Source organism: Episyrphus balteatus, chromosome 2 (assembly GCF_945859705.1).
Source record: "Episyrphus balteatus chromosome 2, idEpiBalt1.1, whole genome shotgun sequence".
Classification (NCBI taxonomy): Eukaryota; Metazoa; Arthropoda; class Insecta; order Diptera; family Syrphidae; genus Episyrphus; species Episyrphus balteatus.
In genome coordinates, this window is record NC_079135.1 from 93,525,138 (window position 1) to 93,545,477 (window position 20,340).

Consider the following 20,340-nt stretch of genomic DNA (forward strand, 5'->3'; position numbering starts at 1 on the left):
CAGATATCGAAAAACGGATTTCACAGAATGAAGGAGAAAAAAAAACAATTAGCAAAACTGCATTCGAATCTCAAAACCTCAATTTTGCACATACTACAATATTTTATTGAGGCGACGGTATGTAAATCCAGCATTAGTGTAAATACCGCCGAAGAAAAAAAATCCCATTTCTCGTATACACACTCCACGAACACACCCCAACCAAAAATAAAATTTCCTTTCACTTTACCTGTCAAACACACAAATGACAGCAATCAAGGTCACAAGCCCAAAATGCCGTTATACCACACTGAATGCACTCCATTCCGTTATATTTTTCCAATTCCTCCTCCTCAATTTCAATAAGAAGAAAGTTGTTGTACTGTGTTGAAGTGTTTTGTCAATTTACTTTTCTCGAACATAAAGAAAAGAAATCCAACAAAAAAGTAAAATAAAAAATAGATAAAATAAAGAAAAATAAATCAAATTATTAAATTTACTTTGTTTTTCTTAGTTTTAATTTCGTGATAATTTTTTGCCTTGTCCGAGAGAACAAAAGCTTTTCTACAAAAAAAAAAAAAATATATAAAATGGTTTCCAGTAAGTAAATAAATTAACACTCAATTTCTTTTTTCTTATGTTTGACTTATTTTTTTAAATAATTGTTTAATGAAATTGAGACTTTAAATAATTCCAAAAAAATAAGAACATTCACTCTTTTACCCGATAGAATCATTGCAAAAGTCTCTTCGAAGTCTCGGAGATTCTAGCATGAATCAAAAAAGCAACTCACTGCACTCCCCATTTTTGTAGCATTTTTGTTGTTGCTTTATTTTTTTCATGGATAGGCCAACAACCTACTTTCTTTATTACTGCTCCTTTCTTTTGTTGGCTTTTGTCGTTTATGGGTTATTCTTTGTGTTTTTTTTTCTGGTTACTGTTGCTGTCTTGATAAAACTGACTTTTTTTGTTGAGTCTTTGTGTTGTTTGCAATTGTTTTTTTTTTTCTTGTTTTCGTTTGTGCAAAAGTAATTTTATTCCAAATCCATTGCATCGCATTAAAAAAATATTCTTTTCGGTCTCTGGAGGGAACACTTGCATTTGCATATATATTTTCCTATATTTATAATATTTTACTAATTTTATCGGTTTCTGATTATGCAATCAGGTAAACCTAGATTATTTATTAATATCATTGAATATTCATTCTGTATTTGTACATAGCTAGGTACCAGACTCGCCCTTATAGCCTCAGGGCCGCAGCCAGGGGGAGGGGGCATTGAGGGGTAATGCCCTACCTTAAATATGCTCTACCCTAAAAAAATGCCATACATCCAAAAATGCTCTTATAAAAATGCTTTTAAAAACCTTCAAAAATGCCCTACTAGAAGTGGTTGGCTTAAAAATTTTGTATTATGAGTTCTATTGGTCGGATTTTCAAGATCGATGTCTTCAGGGTCAAGGAAAATGACAGAGCTTCATATTGTGTATTTAAAATAAAAATATAATCCAATTTTTCATTCACACATTAAACGATGCATTAACAAGACTAATATTGCAATATCTTCATTCTTAATGGAATACAGTGAAACATCCAATGTAAAAGTTTGTCCTCAGATATAGCCCTTTCATTTGATACAAATTTCATTAATGGCCGCTCAACGTCCAAAATGCCCATTCTCCTTTTTCTCAAGAAATATAAATTTTAGTATATATTTTCATACAAAATGTATGAGGGTCGAAAACGACTCGCCAACGTAAAATTAGTAGTTTTTTTTTTAACGTATGTCTGCGTAGGTCATACCTTTAAAATGACTTATTTTCAAAAATGTTCTAGCCTATTAAATGCCCTACCTCCAAAAATGCCCTACTTATGAAATGTCCGACTTTCAAAAATTATATAAATTTATGAAAATTTCAGGCCTTCAAATGTGTTTTACCTATAAAAATGTCCAACTTTATAAGTATGTTGAAATATTTCTCCATTAGGATATTGTAACAAGTCAAACAACTGAAGATATTTTGGATAATAAAAAAAATATCGGAAAGATTACACTGGCCAACAGGGCCGTCTTTAACTATCCCGGGGCCCTTGGGCACACAAGAATTTGGGGCCCCTTTGGTAAGTAAAATAAGTACAATGGTTGGCTTAAAGGCAATGGTTATGGTTAAAAAGGGGTGCCAATATATCGTTTCATATAAAGTAAAGGGGGTACCAATAATACGTGCATCGAGACATCAATCGTTGACACTACCAATAATTGTACCCTGTATCCGTTATAAGTTTCAGTTTGAAGAATTGGAAAAAAGAGCTCAAACGGATTGATAGATTTGCTAAAAACTCGGTACAGACGATTTCTACGTAATTTTCAAGAACCGTTTTTTTTTATTTTTTGCCTTTTTATTTTAATGTCTCTTTTTCAACGGATATCTACAATATAAAGTTTTCGAGATATTGCAATTTTCTCAAAAACGGATAACGATTTTGCTTTGAAAAAAAAATATGTTTTGCTGCAAATAAGGCCGCACTTTTGAAAGAAGAAAAATATTTTTTGGACCGTTATTAACGGTACCTACTTGCCATAGAACCGATTTCTTAATGAAAACGACACAACCGATTTTAATGAAAATTTTTACATAAAAAGGTTTATACTGATATTAAAACTAAGAAAACTTAAAAAAAAAAAATTATTTTGGATATTTTTTTTTTGTGTGCCGGGGATGACAGCAACATGTCGCGACAGTGCCAGCACACAAAAAAAAAGTTGTATGTACTAGGAACCAAACCTATCTTTCTATATGTGTTTGGACCCGCTGAATCCGAATTTCAAGTCCGTTTTTCCTGGTCACCCTCCAGTTTTGAGAAAAATGCAACAATGACCCCAAAAAAGGTAAAAAACTTCCTTTTTTTGAGTTTTTGCTAATTTTAACACGCACTACAAATTTGACAGTTTTGCAAACTTCAAACGAAATTATTATTTAAGGAAAAGGATAATGGAAGAGAGTTCGTTGTTTTTTATTAATAAATAATAAATAATCTTACCTACAGTGGAAAAAAAGGTATTTTTCTTGTTTTTTGAAAATATTATTGTCTACTGTTGCATACAACGCCACATAGTTTGTTTTCTTTTTGAAAACATATATTTTCCGTATAGGTGTAGAAAAAAATTTATTTGATTGTTTGGTTGCCATATAAAAACTAAAATTTTTTGGTAGATGCTCTGACCGACAAAAATGTTTTGAGAATATAATATTCGTTCCTTCGGGCACGGGCCCCGTGTGCCCTTATGGTAAAGACGGTATTGCTGGCCAACAATTTTCAACTTTTTAAAATTTTCCAGAAAGATTTATATCATATTTTCATATTTGGGGAATATTCATACTAATTTTTCAATTTTTCTTATTTTGAGAGGTTATTAGAGTTTTCCAGAAAAATTTATTTTTAACTTAATGTATTTAGGGTCAGTAAACCTAAAAATCACATTCATATATGTAACCCTGTGCAGGGACGGGTTAGAATATTCCTGCAGCGCCTCCCCGCTTGTCGTAAAAGGCGACTAAAGGAGTAAATTTAACTAGGCCACAAACACCAAGGTGAACCTAGCGACACTTAACACCTGTAAACTTTCCCAAAAGTGTGCATGCCAGTCCCTGGGTTGGCACGACTGGAGATCACCGGTGCTGTTAAAGATAGATCAAATACAAAACTGGAGTATGCACGCGTCGAAAAAACAACAACAACAACAACGTTTCGCAAGATTTTGTGAACTGAAGCATTATGGAAGTACTCGTCCAAAGAAATGACACTACCCCGCCAGGCACTACCATTACTAATGGTACTGATCCTGGACCGAGTAGCAATGCTCGGGTCAGAGCTAGACGGATTCCGGGGGCTAGCAAAGTAATGCCACAGATTATACAAAATCTGAGAATTGCGAGTTGGAACGTTGGGAGTATGACAGGTCGAAGCTTCGAGCTGGAAGAGATGATGATAAGAAGGCGAGTAGACATCTTGTGTGTCCAAGAAACGAAATGGCGTAACACGGGAAATAGAGCTCGTTTCTTGGATACAAGGACAAAAAATTACAAGATGTTCTACTATGGAACGGAAAAGGGTAAGAACGGAATCGGAATCATCCTTACAAAAGACCTCTTAGGCAGCATATTATCCATTTCGAAATCCAGTGACCGTTTGATGTCCCTTAAATTGGTGATTAAAGGAAAGTTGTGGAATATTGTCACTGCATATGCTCCCCAAATTGGATGTGAGCAGGTGGAAAAAGATGCATTTTGGCTTGATTTTCACAACCTACTTAAGGACATCCCAAAGGAAGAGTTTTTGTTCGTGGGCGGAGATTTAAATGGACATGTCGGGAAAACAAACGAAGACTATGAAGATTGCCATGGAGGCCTCGGATACGGCACTAGGAACTCTCCTGGTGAAGACATCCTGAGCTCGTGCAAAACATATGGTCTTATCGTACTAAATACCATGTTCATCAAACAAAGCCGACACCTGGTAACTTACAGCAGTGGTGGAAATGAGACCCAGATTGATTACCATTTGGTATCTAGTTTCATGAAACCTCGGGTCAAGGATTGTAAAGTGATACTGGGAGAAGCGATCGCCCACCAACACCGTCTCCTACTGACAGAATTTTTTATGGAGACAGTGAACGACAACAAAAAGACAAAGACTTTTGGGAAGATCAAATGGTATAATCTGGATAAGGAAAAAGGCGAAGCTTTTATTTCGAATATGCAAAACTATCTGTATAACAACACCAACATTTTTCGAAATGAAGAGAGTACAGCACAAAGTATGTGGGACCTCCTACAGCGAACTTGCATAGAAAAAGCCAAAACACTGTTAGGGGTTTCAAAAGGACACAACCAACAAGGCAAAGAAACATGGTGGTGGAATGATGAAGCTAAAGCAGTTGTAAGTAAAAAGAAAATGGCTTTCAAAGCTTGGTCGAAGTGCCCCTCTAATAATACAGAGCAAAAGTCACGCCTCGAAGTGGAATACAGAAACTGCAAGAAAGAAGCGAAGAAGATATGTGCCCAAATTCAAGCCAAGAATACGGAAGACCTATATCGGGAGCTAGATGAAATTTCTACCCCGACTGCTGGTGCTATTCAAGAGCTACGACAAAACGTGAATAAGGGCGCAACCATTTTCAAAATAGCCGCTCAAAGAAGAAGAAATGCTCAGGAGATCTGTTCGCCGAAGTTTATTAACAATGCTCAAGGCCAACTACTTGTGGAAAACGACGAAATCCTCCACAGGTGGCGACAGTACTGTGACGAACTTCTAAATGAACAATTTCCAAGGCTACACTTTCCAATAGCTTCACCTAACTTAAGCGAAGTATCCGATGTCACAGTCGAAGAAGTTAGTGAGGCTGTAAAATACTCCAAAAAGGGAAAAGCTGTTGGGCCAGACGAAATACCCTCAGAGTTTTGGAAAAAGATGGGAGACATCGGGTCTAGATGGCTCATGGTTCTTGTTTCCAAGCTTATACGAGGTGATCGAATGCCTAATCAATGGAGGGAAAGTTACCTTCTTCCAATATACAAAGGAAAGGGTGATACTCGAAGCTGTGATAATTACCGTTCGATTAAGCTGATGTCACACACCATGAAGATCGTTGAGCGAGTCTTGGGTAGCCGACTGCGAAAAATAATAAGGCTATCTGATGACCAGTGCGGGTTTGTTGCGGGTAAATCAACCACAGATGCAATCCAGAGTATAAGAATCATTATGGAAAAACATCGAGATTCCTTGGAGGATTTGCATGTGGTATTGGTTGATTTTGAAAAAGCATTCGATCGACAACCACGAGATCTGATATGGGTGGCCCTCAGACAACGAGGAGTTCCGGAAACCTATGTGCGGATAATTATGGACATGTATGATGGAGCAGTAACTAAAGTAAGATGTGCAGCTGGAGTCACCGAAGAATTCGAAATCACAGTAGGTGTACACCAGGGAAGCGTCTTGAGTCCTCTGCTCTTTATTACCGTTCTTGATTACCTGCTTGAAGGCAAAGTGACGGACCCAAAAGTGCATCAGTTATTCTTTGCTGACGATGGAGCCATCATAAGTGAAGACCCGATATCCCTGCAACGAGCACTTGATGTATGGGTGGATGTTCTAGAAGGTAGTGGGTACCGCATAAGCGCGAAAAAGACAGAATACCTATGCTGCCCATTTTCTGATCCACACAGGCCTATTCCTGACATTTATTTGAATGGTGTAGTGCTTCCCAAGTGTGAAAAGTTTAAATATCTGGGGTCTATGATAAATAACGAAGGTACTTGTGATGACGATATCAATCATCGCGTAAGCGTAGGGTGGATGAAGTGGCGGGAAAATTCTGCCATCTTCTGTGATCGAAAAATGCCCCCTAAGCTGAAAGGAAGACTCTACACCGCAGTTGTGCGTCCAGCACTCACATACGGTTCACAATGTTGGACAATGTACAAAAAGTATGAGAGTAAGTTAACGGCAGCTGAGATGAAGATGCTTCGTATGACAGCAGGAGTAACAAAGCTTGATAGAATTAGAAGTACGAAGATCCGAGGAAGCCTTCATGTTAAAAACACCATCTCCCAAAAAATTGAACACGACCGACTCAGTTGGTATTGCCATGTTCAAAGGAGAGATCCTGAGAACCCCGTCAAAAAAGCAATATCATACAACGTTCCAACACGAAATAGAAAGAAAGGTAGGCCTAAAAACTCCTGGTACAAGCAAATGCAAAACCACCAGCATTCAGTTGGCCTTAGAAATGGAACAATACAAAACCGGGAGGCTTGCCGCCGATTTCTGAGGTCAACCCGGCGAACCCCACAGGCGGATCACTAGTGTGAAGCAGTTACGTGGGATAGTTATGATCCCCTCGACATCGAGATCATAACAGCGCCGAGAAAAAGGAAGAAGAAGAAGAAGATATATGTATTTCGAAGAGCTCTATTTTTACTTGCTCTATAGGGCAAGTATTGGTTTCGTGTCGAAAAAAAAATTTGAGGTTTTAATCAAAACCAACATTACGATGATGGAGAATTCCAAAAAAGTGGGTCTCGCAATTCCGTCCGTGCGTCTGTACGTCTGTGCGTCTGTGCGGTTGTGCGTTCATCTGTACACATTTCCACAGCCTAAACGGGTGGACGGATTTTCTTCAAATTTGGTACAGATGATTTTTATGGAATTCTGAAAGTTGTTTTTTTTTTGTTTTTTTATATCTCGTTTAGAACGTATACCTCCCATACAAAAAAATACGATATTGCGAATTTCTCGAAAACGGCTCTAACGATTTTGATTAAACTTTGTAAACGTAATATTTAAAGCAGTGGAAATAGAACTGCATTTTTATTTTTCTCAAAAAAGTCAAATAACAAAACAAAAAACAAATTTTTCATGCCCTAAATGTCGGCTCTTCCCCAATATCAATTTTTTTTTAAATTAAGAGCCAGCTTTTAAAATCTACAAGTAGACTAACATAAAAGTGCTTTGAACTGCAAGAGCAAGTACGTGCGACCTCAGTCGTGCATTTTATTTTTAAACATAATGCATTTGGGTTCACTAAGCCTAAATATTACATTGGTTGCTTTCTAGGAGCTCTAGTTTTTTTTAGATATTTTCATTTTTAACATTTTGTGGGTGATTTCATATTATGTTTTTTAGATTTTATTATTACAAGTGTTTTTAAAGTTTTGTTGGAAAAATTTGTTTCAATAATAATGTATTTCGGTTCAGTAAGTAAAATAAAAATACAAATAAAAAATTTTAAATAAAAAAAATTTAACAAAAAAAAAACAAATTTTATGAATTTATATGCCTTTTCATGTATTAATAATTTAAAAACTAGAGCTGCTAGAAAAAAACTAACATTATTTTTGGAATCAGCACGCTAAATTTAGTAAGAAATGATAAACAACGGCCTGGAAAATTTTTGTGTGTTGAGTTTTTGAAAGAAGACAAAAAGCATAACCTCAAAAACAGTCATAAAAACGTTTTTTTTTGTTTTTTTTTGCATTTTTAACAGTAATACATATTTCAAAAAAGAAAAAAATAAATATTTTTGACTTCGGATTTGATTTTGACCTTCGAGTTTGTGTGCCTACTTGGAGATTTCTTTTGGATCATATATATATAAAAAAAAATGCAAACGAAAGAGGTTTAAAGAGTTTTGAACTAAATTTGGCATATTGAAACTGTTTTATTTTCATTAAACAGAGTCAGTTTGTGGAATATTTTACTCCAAAACCATTATTTGGTCAAAAGTCTACCTAAATATGCGTTTTTAGACGAGCAAAAAAATGCAAATGTTTTTATTTTTATTGTTTGCATTTTTTTTTGCTCGATACTGTATATTTCTCAAACTCTGGCTACGGGCCTGTATAGCCCACTCCTCCCCCGCCAATTTAATCATTCTTTGATTTTCAATTGAAACAAAATAAATTAGACATGCAAAATGTTCCCTTGGTTCTTATTGTATTTTATTACAATTTACTTGGAATTTAGAAATGCAAGCAAACAGAACTGGGATCATCAGAAATAGATTTTTTATAATTTACCTAGTTTGTTGGCTTTTTTATGTGACACAATCTAGCTAGCTAGCAGAATGCAATAACGTGAGCATCATCTATAATCGTGATGCGATACTTACTAACAGCTCGATTACATTTGCATTTCTTAAACCAGTCATATGACTGCAGTAGCTCTCTCAGCTCAGCTTGTACTTGATGCTGATTGTTTTCTATTTTTTCAAGTCTAGTATGAGTTGTGTAGAGACAGGTGTTTTTGTTTTGTTTTTTATTTTTTGTAACCGGGGTAACCAATGTTGTGCAATTATTGGGAATTGCTGAAAAGTATATTGTGTATTGATAAATGTTTTACTTGCTTTTAGTTGAAATTATATCCATTTTATTAGGTTATTAAGATTTAAAATACTAATTTAAATTTAGATTTTATGATTTAAACCCATTAAAATGGAAGATGGTAGTTCTATTGATTTAAAACTGAGGGTTTAAGGGTAGGAAAATAGCACAAATTAATTCCAAAAAAAAAAAAAAAAACAAACAAATATTTAATTTCTCATTTGCACATCTGGCATTTAAGAATATCATGTTTTATATAATTATTAACTTTCTTAAGTAGAAGCATTTTATTTTTATCTACAATTTACTTTTTTTTTGTTTCTACAAAAACATGAAAGATAAGAAAGGGGTACCTTTTCTGATGAAAAAAAAAATTAATAGTGTTTTTTCTATAAAAATACTTTATAAGAGAATCAATAGGAAAGTTGTAGTCTTTTTTGAAATAATCTTTTTCGCTGCTTTGACTTTACCTCACATCTTAAACTAACAGAACCTTTAATCTGTTCGGGCGGTCACTGCAGAAATGGTGGAAACCAAAAGTAATAGCGTCTACATTCAACATTTAAAGGTCAAACCTGGTCGCGGTCTGTTTTACGGTTAAAAGCGATAAACCCGAATTATATAGGGCAAGTATTGGTTTCGTGTCGAAAAAAAATTTAAGGTTTTAATCAAAACCAACATTACGATAATTGAGAATTCCAAAAAAGTGGGTCTCGCAATTCCGTCCGTGCGTCTGTACGTCTGTGCGTCTGTGCGGTTGTGCGTCCATCTGTACACATTTCCACACCCTAAACGGGTGGACGGATTTTCTTCAAATTTGGTACAGATGATTTTTATGGAATTCTGAAAGTTGGTTTTTTTTTGTTTTTTTATATCTCGCTTAGAAAGTGTACCTCCCATACAAATTTTTCAATTCAAACCAAATAACTCGAAAACGGCTCTAACGATTTTGATTAAACTTTGCAGACGTAATATTCGAAGCAATTGCAACAAAACTGCATTTTTAATTTTTCTCAAAAAAGTCAAAAAAGTGTACCTCCCATACAAATTTTTCAAATTATACCAAATAACTATAAAATGGCTCTAACGATTTTGATTAAACTTTACAAACGTAATATTCAAAACAATTACAATAAAACTGCATTCTTATATTTTTGAAAAAAAAAGTCAAATAAAAAAACATTTTTTTTTTTTTTCATTTAACAAAATTTTGCCCTAAATGTCGGCTCTTCCCCAACATCAACAAAATTTCTTTAATTGATTTATACAGAGGCAGCTCTTAAAATCTACAAGTAAACTAACATTAAAATGTTTTAAACAGCAAGAGCAAGTACGTGCGACCCCAGTCGTGCATTTTATTTTGTAGAGGCTTATATTTTTGCATTTGTTGACGAGTTAAAGAATGGCCAGCCACCCGCGATATTGTCTGAATTTAATGAACAACAAAATTTGTAGTTAGCGACGAAAAAAAAAAAACTTTCACATTTATCTCCAAACTTGTTTTGATCATTTAGAAGTAAAATTGTACCGTTCATTCGATTTTCTTTCCATTCTATTATTATTTTATCTTCAATTTCGGTTCCGTCGAATGAGTAAAAAAGCTTTGAAGTGCACATATTTAGAATCAAATTTCACATAAAAAGCCATAACTTCGTGTATTTTAGCTATTTCTCTATGTTTTATCTAAAAAATCTCTTCATTAAATGAAGATAACCAATTTTTAAATGTCCTATTTTACGTGAACTATAAATATGATTACCGAATTCGGTGGTTTTTTAATTTGTTGTACTTTGATTGTCCACCACATTTCTTTGATAGTCATATCAGTTCGAAGGAAATTAAATTATTTTTATTTATTTTGATAAGATTTGGCATTTTTGTAGTCAATTGTTTATGGAGGAAATAATGTGTATAGAACAAAAAAGAAGCATTTCTCACCTTGTGCAAGCAAGCAATCTGCCTGTTTGCATTAGATAAGACTTGCCCTTATTTTAGATTACTTGATCTATTTGAAGTCTTTATTAATTTATTACTTTTATTTTAGACTTAATGTTTTGACGTCTTAAGATTGCATTCAAATCTATTCATGTTCACTGCTTTGCAATATTTTTAATAAAGGAAAGGAATTGGATTTTTTAACTTAAATATAAATTTTAAGGGATAACAGGATGTTATTTGAAATACTCAAGTTATGTCCATCTTTCATTTAGATTGATGGTCAGTTAAACCATTTTTGATTTACTCTCGATTTAATTTAAATTGATTATTTAGAATGACATTAGCGCAGGAATGACACAACTTTTCACAAGTTCTTCAAGTCTATTTTCATTTATTCACGCTTTATTCCATATCACTTGATACATTTTTCAACAATTCACCATGTTTTTATTGCTTCTTTTCAATTCAGTAAAAGCAATCAATTCTGCCTTATTACAAGAATTCTGTTTTTAAGAGAAATGACTTTGGACCTGATGCCATTTGCTTTCAAAAGATTTCTGTAATCAGTCTAGTTTTTTGCTTGTAGACCAATAAGTCAAAATTTTGCCTTTCTAGCTTAATTGAGGCATTGAGAGCAGGATGGATATAACCCAAATCTAATTATAGTTGGAGTAATTGTCCTATTGCAGTTAAACGTATGTAAAATATTTTGATTCAGGGATATCTGAGTTGATAAATCTCTCTTTCTTCTCCATTATCGGCGACATTAATGATATTGGATACGATCACAATTCTCCCAATTTACTGCTTCATTGTGGCTCTACATGTGGGGTTCGGCGGGTTTATCTCAGGACACGTCGACAGGTCTCCCAGGTTCAATTCTTCCATCTCTGAGGCCAACTGAATGCAGTTGTCGGTGCATTTTGTTTTCTACATAAGTTTTTGTGCCCTCTCTTTTCACGATTATGTTGGAACGTCGTATTTTATCGCCTTTTGAACTGGGTTCTCAGGGTTTCTTCTTTGTACATGACAGTGCCAACTTATGTCGAATTCCTTTCAATTGAAAAATCGAATTTTCGGCGATCTCGAAGCGAATTTTTTCTGAAAATCATGTTCCATAGAAAAAAAATTCGCCTCAAACGAAGCAGAATTCGAATTTTTTTTAATCCCTCTTTTTTGAGAGATTTACACGGATTTGCACACACACTTGTAACATTTGACATTTCTCAAACGTCAAGCTGAAAGTTTTCTTCGTGTTGTTTGTTTATTTGAGAACACCAACTTCAAATAAAGAGTAAATTTTAATTGAACATCGTATTTTTATTGCGGAAAAATATGAAATAAATAAAAAAAAACAATGTGCGATCAAAATATATTTTTTCCTGGCATATTTCTTGTGAAAAAGTAAAATTACTGTCACTTTTCTTCTCGTAATTGTCGTCAGAAAATTTTGTCTCTGTAAAACCACAGCATACGACCAAAATAATAACCTTCTACTTCATCTTCACTCAGATCTTAATAATAACTGCAATTTCCCTTTGATTCTGATTAAAATAAATCTATATTACCGAAGAAAATAAACAAAATTATTGATCAAAGGAATCTCTGGTTTTATTTTGCAGAAATTGTTTTGGTTTCAGCTTGACGTTCGTGTAAAAATTGTTGTCAAATGACACACATACAATCGCAAAAAGAATTCGGTCTGTTTTCATGTTCCTTTTTAACACCAAAAATTCGATTTTTTTGAGGCGATTCAAAAAATTGAAAGGAATTCGACATTAGTCACCCCTGCTGTATTCTATCTAAGACGATATTTTTGACGCTAAGGCCAAGATATTTGAACTTTTCGCACTTTAGAAACACCGCTCAATTCAAGTAAATATACAGAATAGGGCCGTCTGGTTTGAAAAATGGGCGGCATAGATTTTGTTTTTTTTTTTCGCGCTAATGCGGTATCCATTTCCTTCTAGAATATCTCGACGGTTTATTCTTGTACATTCTTCATTTTTAAAGAAAATAATGTAAATATGTACATATTTAAGGTTGGTAAACATGTTGGGGAAAAGAAACTGCAAAGAGACAAGCTTATAAAAATGCTTGCTAAATCTGTTGCATTAGTGAATTATTTGCTGTGGTTTTCTATGTTTCTTTATTTTGGTTTGAAATGATTTGTCTTTTGTATTTCCAAAAAAATGTTAACTTTAAAATTCACAAAATTAACGAACACAATCAAAAAAAAAAATCTTCTCTTAAATGACGATTCTTGTCGAAAATTTGTGATTCATTGCAGTTTTACGCTTGCAAAAGAATACCGCCTCGTCAATGTTGTATCGTCATTTAAGAAGAGATTCGCAGTTATTAGCCAGTCAAACAAACAATTTGCGTTTAATGCAACAAAATATTATGAAATTGCATTGTTCGAATGCTACCAATATAATATCAACAACATCAACAACAACTACAACTCAACGATCAACTACTACTACCTCCACGCATCTATTTTTAGCTCCAATAACCAGTGAACAATTGGACAAGTGGCGCAAGGAATTCTATAGCGAGCCAAAAAATCTACTCGCACAAAATGTCTGTTCTAGAGGTGATCCCTTTGAGGCGGCTTTGTCACGTCCAGTCTTACAATGTACCAATCATGTTTTCACTCATAAGGTAAATAAAAACCATTTACATAAATATACAAATTTTGAATTTGAATTGATCTTTTTTAGGTGGAGAATGAAGCTAAGCCTGTTACAAACCAAAAAAGCTCAGGAAGGTGCTGGTTATTTGCAGCACTGAATTGTATTCGTGTTCCATTTATGAAAGCTCTTACTCTGGATGAATTTGAATTCTCCCAAGGGTATCTTTTCTATTGGGACAAAATTGAGAGATGTAATTATTTCTTGAATAATATTGTTAAAACGGCAGAGCGAGGTGAAAAAGTTGATGGTCGTTTGGTTTCATTTTTATTGAATGTAAGTTGTAAATTTTTACTGCTTTGTATTGTAGTATTACTGATTTAAATTTTGTGGTGTCTCTTCTATCTAGGATCCAACATGTGACGGTGGACAATGGGATATGTTAGTTAATCTCATCACAAAACACGGCCTTATGCCAAAGAAATGCTTTCCAGAAAGTTATAGTAGCGAAGCTAGTATGCGTATGAATGCCATTCTCAAAAGTAAAGTGAGTTTATCCTTGTTTTTCTTTTTCTATAAAAATTTTTGTATTCAAAATAAAACTTTGCTTATAGCTAAGAGAGTATGCCAAAAATTTGAGGGATCTTCATGCTACCAGTCCACCAGAAGGTGCCCTTCAAGCAGCCATTCAAACAATGATGGGTGAAATTTATAAAATTGTTGGCATTTGTTTGGGTATACCACCAGAGACATTCACATGGGACTATTATGATAAGAGTAAGAATTTCTTTACTGTTGGTCCAATAACACCACTTGAATTTTACAATCAACGTGTTAAACCAATATTTAATGTTGAAGACAAGGTACAGTATTAAAAAACAGTCACACTTTTATACATTTATTTACATTAGTTTTTGTGTTTCATTTTTAGGTATGCCTTGTACATGATCCACGTCCAACAAGTAGTTATGATACTGCCTATACAGTAGATTGTTTAGGAAATGTTGTTGGTGGTCGTCCAGTTTTGTATAACAATCAACCAGTTGAGCTTTTAATGGAAGTTGTAACAGAGAGCTTGAAGAAGGGTGAACCTGTTTGGTTTGGCTGTGAAGTAAGCAAACGATTTGCTTCGAAACAAGGCATTGAGGATTTAGCGATGTGAGTATAAAATATACTATATAACAGTCATTTAAAAAAGTACCTATAAGTTTTGAGAAACTGTATCCAACGTGAGACCTGTGCAATCCCTTACTCAATCGCGTTACAATATAAATCGCTGACTTGGCTTGATATCTAGATTGGGATGAGGCTAACGCAGTTGCAGAAGAAAAGTTCTTACTAAGAGTGAACAGGGCTTTAAGACGGCGCTACAATAAAATGTGGATTCGGGTGGTTCTGAGCTAGTCTGAGTTAGCTTTGATAACTGTTTGACTATGAACGGAAATGTCTACATTGAGAATATTGTTTGGTTTTTGAATATCGTGCAGTTGCCGAAAAACACTTGAGTTGTTTATAAGACGTGATTCGTTGATTTTCATGATTTTATATAGAACCCAAATTTCTCGGAAAATGTCTTTAGTTATTCAAATTTTTCTCTTAGGTAGGTACAGATGGCGATCCCAAGCTCACTCGCATTGATTACCCAATCAGCGCGGAGTTGGCCGGGGGGAAGAACGCCATTTTAAGATGTGCCTTTGTTGACTTATTTAGATGATTAAGAAAAAGGCACCCTTGAATTTATCTCTTAAATCTATGATCTATCTATTATTTATTTATATAATTCAATCACTCGATTCTACGCTCCCATAAAAGTGCCCGTTCGCATGAAACGCACGCTCTCCAGCCTATTCCCTATTCAGAAATTATAATTGAATTTTTTTCCATTCAACCGTTTGGTACCTAAATATTTCTGTCTGGGCTAAAATCGTTTAATTTTTTCGTAGAGACAAAATAACCCCTCTAAGCTGGAAAAATCAAAAAGAAAAACCAGAAAAGAAAAAAAAAAATATCCATTTAAATCTTAAAAGTAGGAAATAAAAGACAATTTTCTTTTGCTGTTAAATAAAACTCGACGAAAGCTTTTATTTTATTGAAATAACTGGAAACCTGTAAATATAAAGAAAAAAAAATTATTCCCCCCATACCAAAAAGAAAAACAGAAAAAGTATCTAATTTAAAGCCTTAAAACTAAAAAATAAAAGACAATTTTGCTGTTGAAGAAAACTGGAAAAAATCTTATTTTATTTGAAGAAATGAAACCTGTAAATGTAAAGAAAAAATTAAATTAATCAATAAAATTAAAAATTATAAAATTAAACTAAAAATAAACCCATTAACGTTAATAGGATAATAATGAGATAGGGTCTTCTCAAAATTCTCCAACATTTATATTTCAGCCACTCTAGATTATATTCCTAAAAATAAAAAAAATCAAAGCAATCATTATTTAAAAAATCAAAAAAAAAAAAAAAAATATTAAATATTTGTCAATAAGAAAAATACATACATTAAATCGAATTCTTCTTGTTCTTGGCCTTTCTCTTCGAAATAACCGGAAGAACCTTCTGCTAGTAACATTTTGTTCAGGGTCATAAACTAAACCAAGATTTGGCTGAAGAAAAAAAAAAAACAAATTATAAGAAATTTAAAGATTTAAAAATATATTTATTTGGCTTACGAAGACAAACGTTCCTGGAACATTTTGTGGCCTGTCTTCAGCTTCACCAGGAAGCAATGCTGGCAAATAAATTTGTCCCTTTATTCAAATAAAACCACCAAGATTATTAATTAATTAATTCAATTTGAAAGAAAATATTAAATAAAATTTTCTTACCAAATTATTTTGTCTTCTCATCCAAAATCTTGGATTTGTCCATTGTCCGCTGTCAAACTAAAATACAAAATTAATTTATTAATGGTTTAACATTAAAATTTTTCAAAAAACTCACATTTCTACAAAACGCAATGTCCATTAAATTGTTATTCATCATTAAAATTCTTATTTCTTTTCTTCAAATATTTTGATATTTTTTAATATTTTTTTTTGTCTGGCTTTTTGTATTTTTGATACGTCTCTCGACTTGAAAATAGTCATTATTTCGTTGCTTAAGTAAACTTTTCAGCAGCAGTTGGATGCGAATTATAAGCTTTTAATGTAAATAATTTTCTAGGCCCCATTTAGACTAGGATGTGTAAATAATTTCTCTTAGGCCCTGTTTAGACTAGGATGTGTAGGGTCAATGTGGGTAAATGTAAACAGGGGTAAATGAAAACATGGCTCATAACAAGCTTCAGTTAAATCTATTTGATGCATACATAAGTACAAATCGCGGACGCATGTATCTTTTAATTTATACGTCAAGCTCATTGCTGTCAAGAGAGAATTCATTCGACGAGCGTATTTTCCGTGAAAGATAATTTTTTAAAGTGCCAAACAAGTCGTTAGTCAGCTATTACATGAAGCCTCAAGAGGCGCGCCTCTTGAAAGAAGATAAAACAAAAAATTATCCGACCGGAGAGTCGTGGGCCAAAATTCTGAGACTCTTTTTTGACGTTTCTTTTTCCACTCTTTCTTTTTTCAACATTCCCTTTCATTTCTTTTTGCTTCTTGGTGGAATACAACAACAACAATACTGAAATCAAAAAACAAATGTCAAATTTGAGTCTTTGACTCAAGAGGCATCGTGTAATAGTACGCGCCTCACAGAATGATTATCAAAAGAAAATTAGAAAAAAGAGTCCAGCCTCTTGAGGCTTCATGTAATAGCTGACTTAGTCTTTCAGAAAAATTAAATATTTTTGCAGATTCAATAAAGTCAGTATAATTTGCAAATATTTTTTTGTTTTTAATTTTGATGTAGATTCTATGTGATACAAGCAAATTTTAAAATACAGGACATTTATGTCGATTTGCATGTGTTTACATTTACCCCAGAATATTTTTCATAATGGGTAAATGTAAACAACGTATTCTGGGGGTAAATATAAACATACATTTTTGGTGAAATTATTGGTTTTAATAAAAATAACATATTTTAAGTCAATTACTACTGCTAAAGTGCCGCGGAGTCACATTTTAAAGTAGCCAACACCATCATTTTCAGTGGATGATGTTGCAAAATCGGCCTTTGACGTAAAAAAACAAAAAATATTACGTTCAGAGCTGCTCAGGATGCATATTGGGCGCCTATATAAAGAATCAAAGGAAGAAAACAAAAACTTTTATTGGAATTTGAAAAAGTTTTTGTCAAATACCTTCTTGAACGTTTTTCAAGTTGTTATCCATATGATAAAGAGGAAATTCTAAATTTTATACCACCGTTTACATTTACCCCGAATTTGCAAAAAAACACAAACATGGTGGGGTACAGTGGACTCTCGCTAACTTGAACATACGATAACTTGAACAATCCAATAACTTGAACATCCTATTTTCTTGAACTTTTTTATTGCTGACTCTATAAGTTGAATAATTTAAATATTTGAAGCTCTTTAACTTGAACAAATAAATTGTATTCCAACAGAAGTTTGAATTTCCTCAATGTAGGAAACTTTTTTTGCAATCGTGTTTTATGTCATTTACATTAATTTATAATAAAAAATTGAATTCGGGCAAAAACGAAAACTTTTTATATGTTCCAGTATCTTGAACAATCCAATAACTTGAACAGGCCTGGTTTCGTATGTGTTCAAGTTAGCGAGATTCCACTGTATTTGTAAACATGCCATATTTGACAGTAATGTAAACAATTTGGGAAATATTTGTTTATATTTATAAAGAAGAATTGCCTTCATTTCATATTTGCATTTGAAGATACCATTCAAGTTGTTCCGTGAAAACATAAAAAAATCTAAAGTCGAAAGAAAAAAAAGACATGAAATTGTTTACATTTACCCACATTGACCCTAAATAATTTCTTAGGTCCTGTTTAGACTACGATGTATTGTAAACAGGGTCTTATGGGAGGTTTTGAGGATTGCGGATCTGCTCCACGATTTTAGTGCGCCGGGAATATTGGCAAAATTTTAAAGAACGGTCCAATGCACTTTCATACTTTAGGTATTGCATATAAAATGGTTAAAGTGCATCCGATGCACTTTTTTCCAAAAATCTTCAAAACAGTTAAACACCATTGTCGTTGTGTCAAAAGTGCATTGGCGTTGCAACAAAAGTGGTAAAAATGCATCCAATGCACTTTTCAAAAATGTTGAAAAAAGTTAAACGCCATTATTTTTGGGTCAATAAATGCATGGTGTTGCATCAAAAGTGTTAAAAATGCATTTTTTTGAAAAATTTTCAAAACAGTTAAAGATCATAATTTTTGGGTCTAAAAGTGCATTGACGTTGCATCAAAAGTGTTAAAAATGCATTTTTTTTGAAAAATGCTCAATAGTTCCAGATCATCATTTTTTGGTTAGTAAATGCATTGACGTTGCCTTAAAAGTGTTAAAAATTCACTTTTTTTGAAAAATGATCAAAACAGTTCAAGATCATCTTTTTTGGGTCCAAAAGTGCATTGGCGTTGCATTAAAAGTGGTAAAAATGCACTTTTTTGAAAAATTTTCAAAACAGTTCAAGATCATCATTTTTGGGTCTAAAAGTGCATTGGCGTAGCATCAAAAGTGTTAAAAATGCATTTTTTTGAAAAATGCTCAAAATAGTTCAAGATCATCATTTTTGGGTCCAAAAGTGCATTGGCGTTGCGTTGCAACAAAAATGTTAAGAAATCACTTTTTTCAAAAATGTTCAAAACTGATCAACACCATCATTTTTAGGTCCAAAAGTGCATTGGCGTTGCTCAAATGTGTTAAAAATGCACTTTTTTCAAAAATGTTCAAAACTGATCAACACCATCATTTTTAGATCCAAAAGTGCATTGGCGTTGCATCAAATGTGTTAAAAATGCACTTTTTTTAAAAAATGCTCAAAACAGTTCGAGATCATCATTTTTGGGTCCAAAAGTGCATTGGCGTTGCAACAAAAATGTTAAAAATGCCCTTTTTTGAAATATACTCAAAACAGTTCAGGATCATCATTTTTGGGTTCAAAAGTGCATTGGCGTTGCATCAAAAGTATTAGAAATGCACCTTTTTGAAAATTGCTCAAAACAGTTCATGGTCATCATTTTTGCTTCTAAAAGTGCTTTGGCGTTACATCAAAAGTGTTAAAAACGCACTTTTTTTGAAAAATGCTTTAAAAAGTTCAAGATCATCATTTTGGGTTCAAAAGTGCACTGGCGTTGCGTCAAAATAGTTAAAAATGCACTTTTTTGAGAAATGCTCAAAACAGTTCAAGATCTTCATTTTAGGGTCTAAATGATTAAGAAACTTCATTTTTGTCACTTCATTCCCATACGTTAATTTCGAATTAAAATGTATCCTAGTTATATGAAATTTATATTTTCAGACACGATTTTAAATTAGTATTTGATGTTGACATCCAAATAACTCTTCCTAAAGCCGATCGTCTTTTATATGGTGAATCAGCAATGACTCATGCTATGGTCTTTACTGCAGTATCTGTTGATGTAAGTTAAATTTTTAAATCTTATTTTTATATTCTCAATTTAAAATCTCAAACTATTTTTTTTAGGCCAAGGGCAACCCAACCAAATTTCGCGTTGAAAACTCCTGGGGTGAGGATCGTGGCGAGAAGGGATATCTTGTTATGACGGCTGATTGGTTCAAAGAATTCGGCTTTGAAGTTGTCGTCGATAAAAGTGTTGTTCCAAAGGAAACTCTAAAAGTATTTGATATGAAACCAATAGTGCTTCCAGCGTGGGATCCAATGGGAACTCTTGCTCAGTAAAAACAACAACAACAACAAAAACTAATAAAATTCAAACTTCATCACAGGAACATTAATCTAAAAAAAAAAAATTAAACAAAAACAAAGAACTATATT

The 20,340-nt window shown here is 33.3% G+C and overlaps 1 protein-coding gene and 1 long non-coding RNA gene across 3 annotated transcripts; one reads left to right on the top strand and one right to left on the bottom strand.

The window, feature by feature from the left end:
* Nucleotides 1-272: 272 nt before the first annotated feature.
* On the top strand, nucleotides 273-20,256 carry LOC129911192 (bleomycin hydrolase). 2 transcript variants are annotated; one of them, XM_055988908.1, is made up of 9 exons: nucleotides 273-425; nucleotides 494-579; nucleotides 13,094-13,467; nucleotides 13,527-13,772; nucleotides 13,846-13,983; nucleotides 14,051-14,299; nucleotides 14,368-14,594; nucleotides 19,843-19,963; nucleotides 20,029-20,256. In XM_055988908.1, exons 2-9 carry the CDS (start codon nucleotides 570-572, stop codon nucleotides 20,242-20,244), a joined length of 1,581 nt encoding a protein of 526 aa, XP_055844883.1. In that variant the 5' UTR covers nucleotides 273-425; nucleotides 494-569; the 3' UTR covers nucleotides 20,245-20,256. The 2 variants fall into 2 exon arrangements, with proteins under 2 accessions (XP_055844883.1, XP_055844884.1); XM_055988909.1 differs by having other exon boundaries at nucleotides 274-425; nucleotides 13,310-13,467.
* On the bottom strand, nucleotides 15,901-16,663 carry LOC129911206 (uncharacterized). The gene is made up of 3 exons (XR_008771610.1): nucleotides 16,270-16,663; nucleotides 16,114-16,191; nucleotides 15,901-16,047 (listed from the first exon to the last, which is right to left on the bottom strand). It is a non-coding gene; the product is annotated as an uncharacterized LOC129911206 (long non-coding RNA).
* Nucleotides 20,257-20,340: the final 84 nt, after the last annotated feature.

Coding starts and splice junctions, on each gene's coding strand:
- LOC129911192 (XM_055988908.1), top strand. Junction 13,773..13,845: donor TGGTTTCATTTTTATTGAAT/GTAAGTTGTAAA, acceptor TCTTCTATCTAG/GATCCAACATGTGACGGTGG. Junction 14,300..14,367: donor TATTTAATGTTGAAGACAAG/GTACAGTATTAA, acceptor TTTCATTTTTAG/GTATGCCTTGTACATGATCC.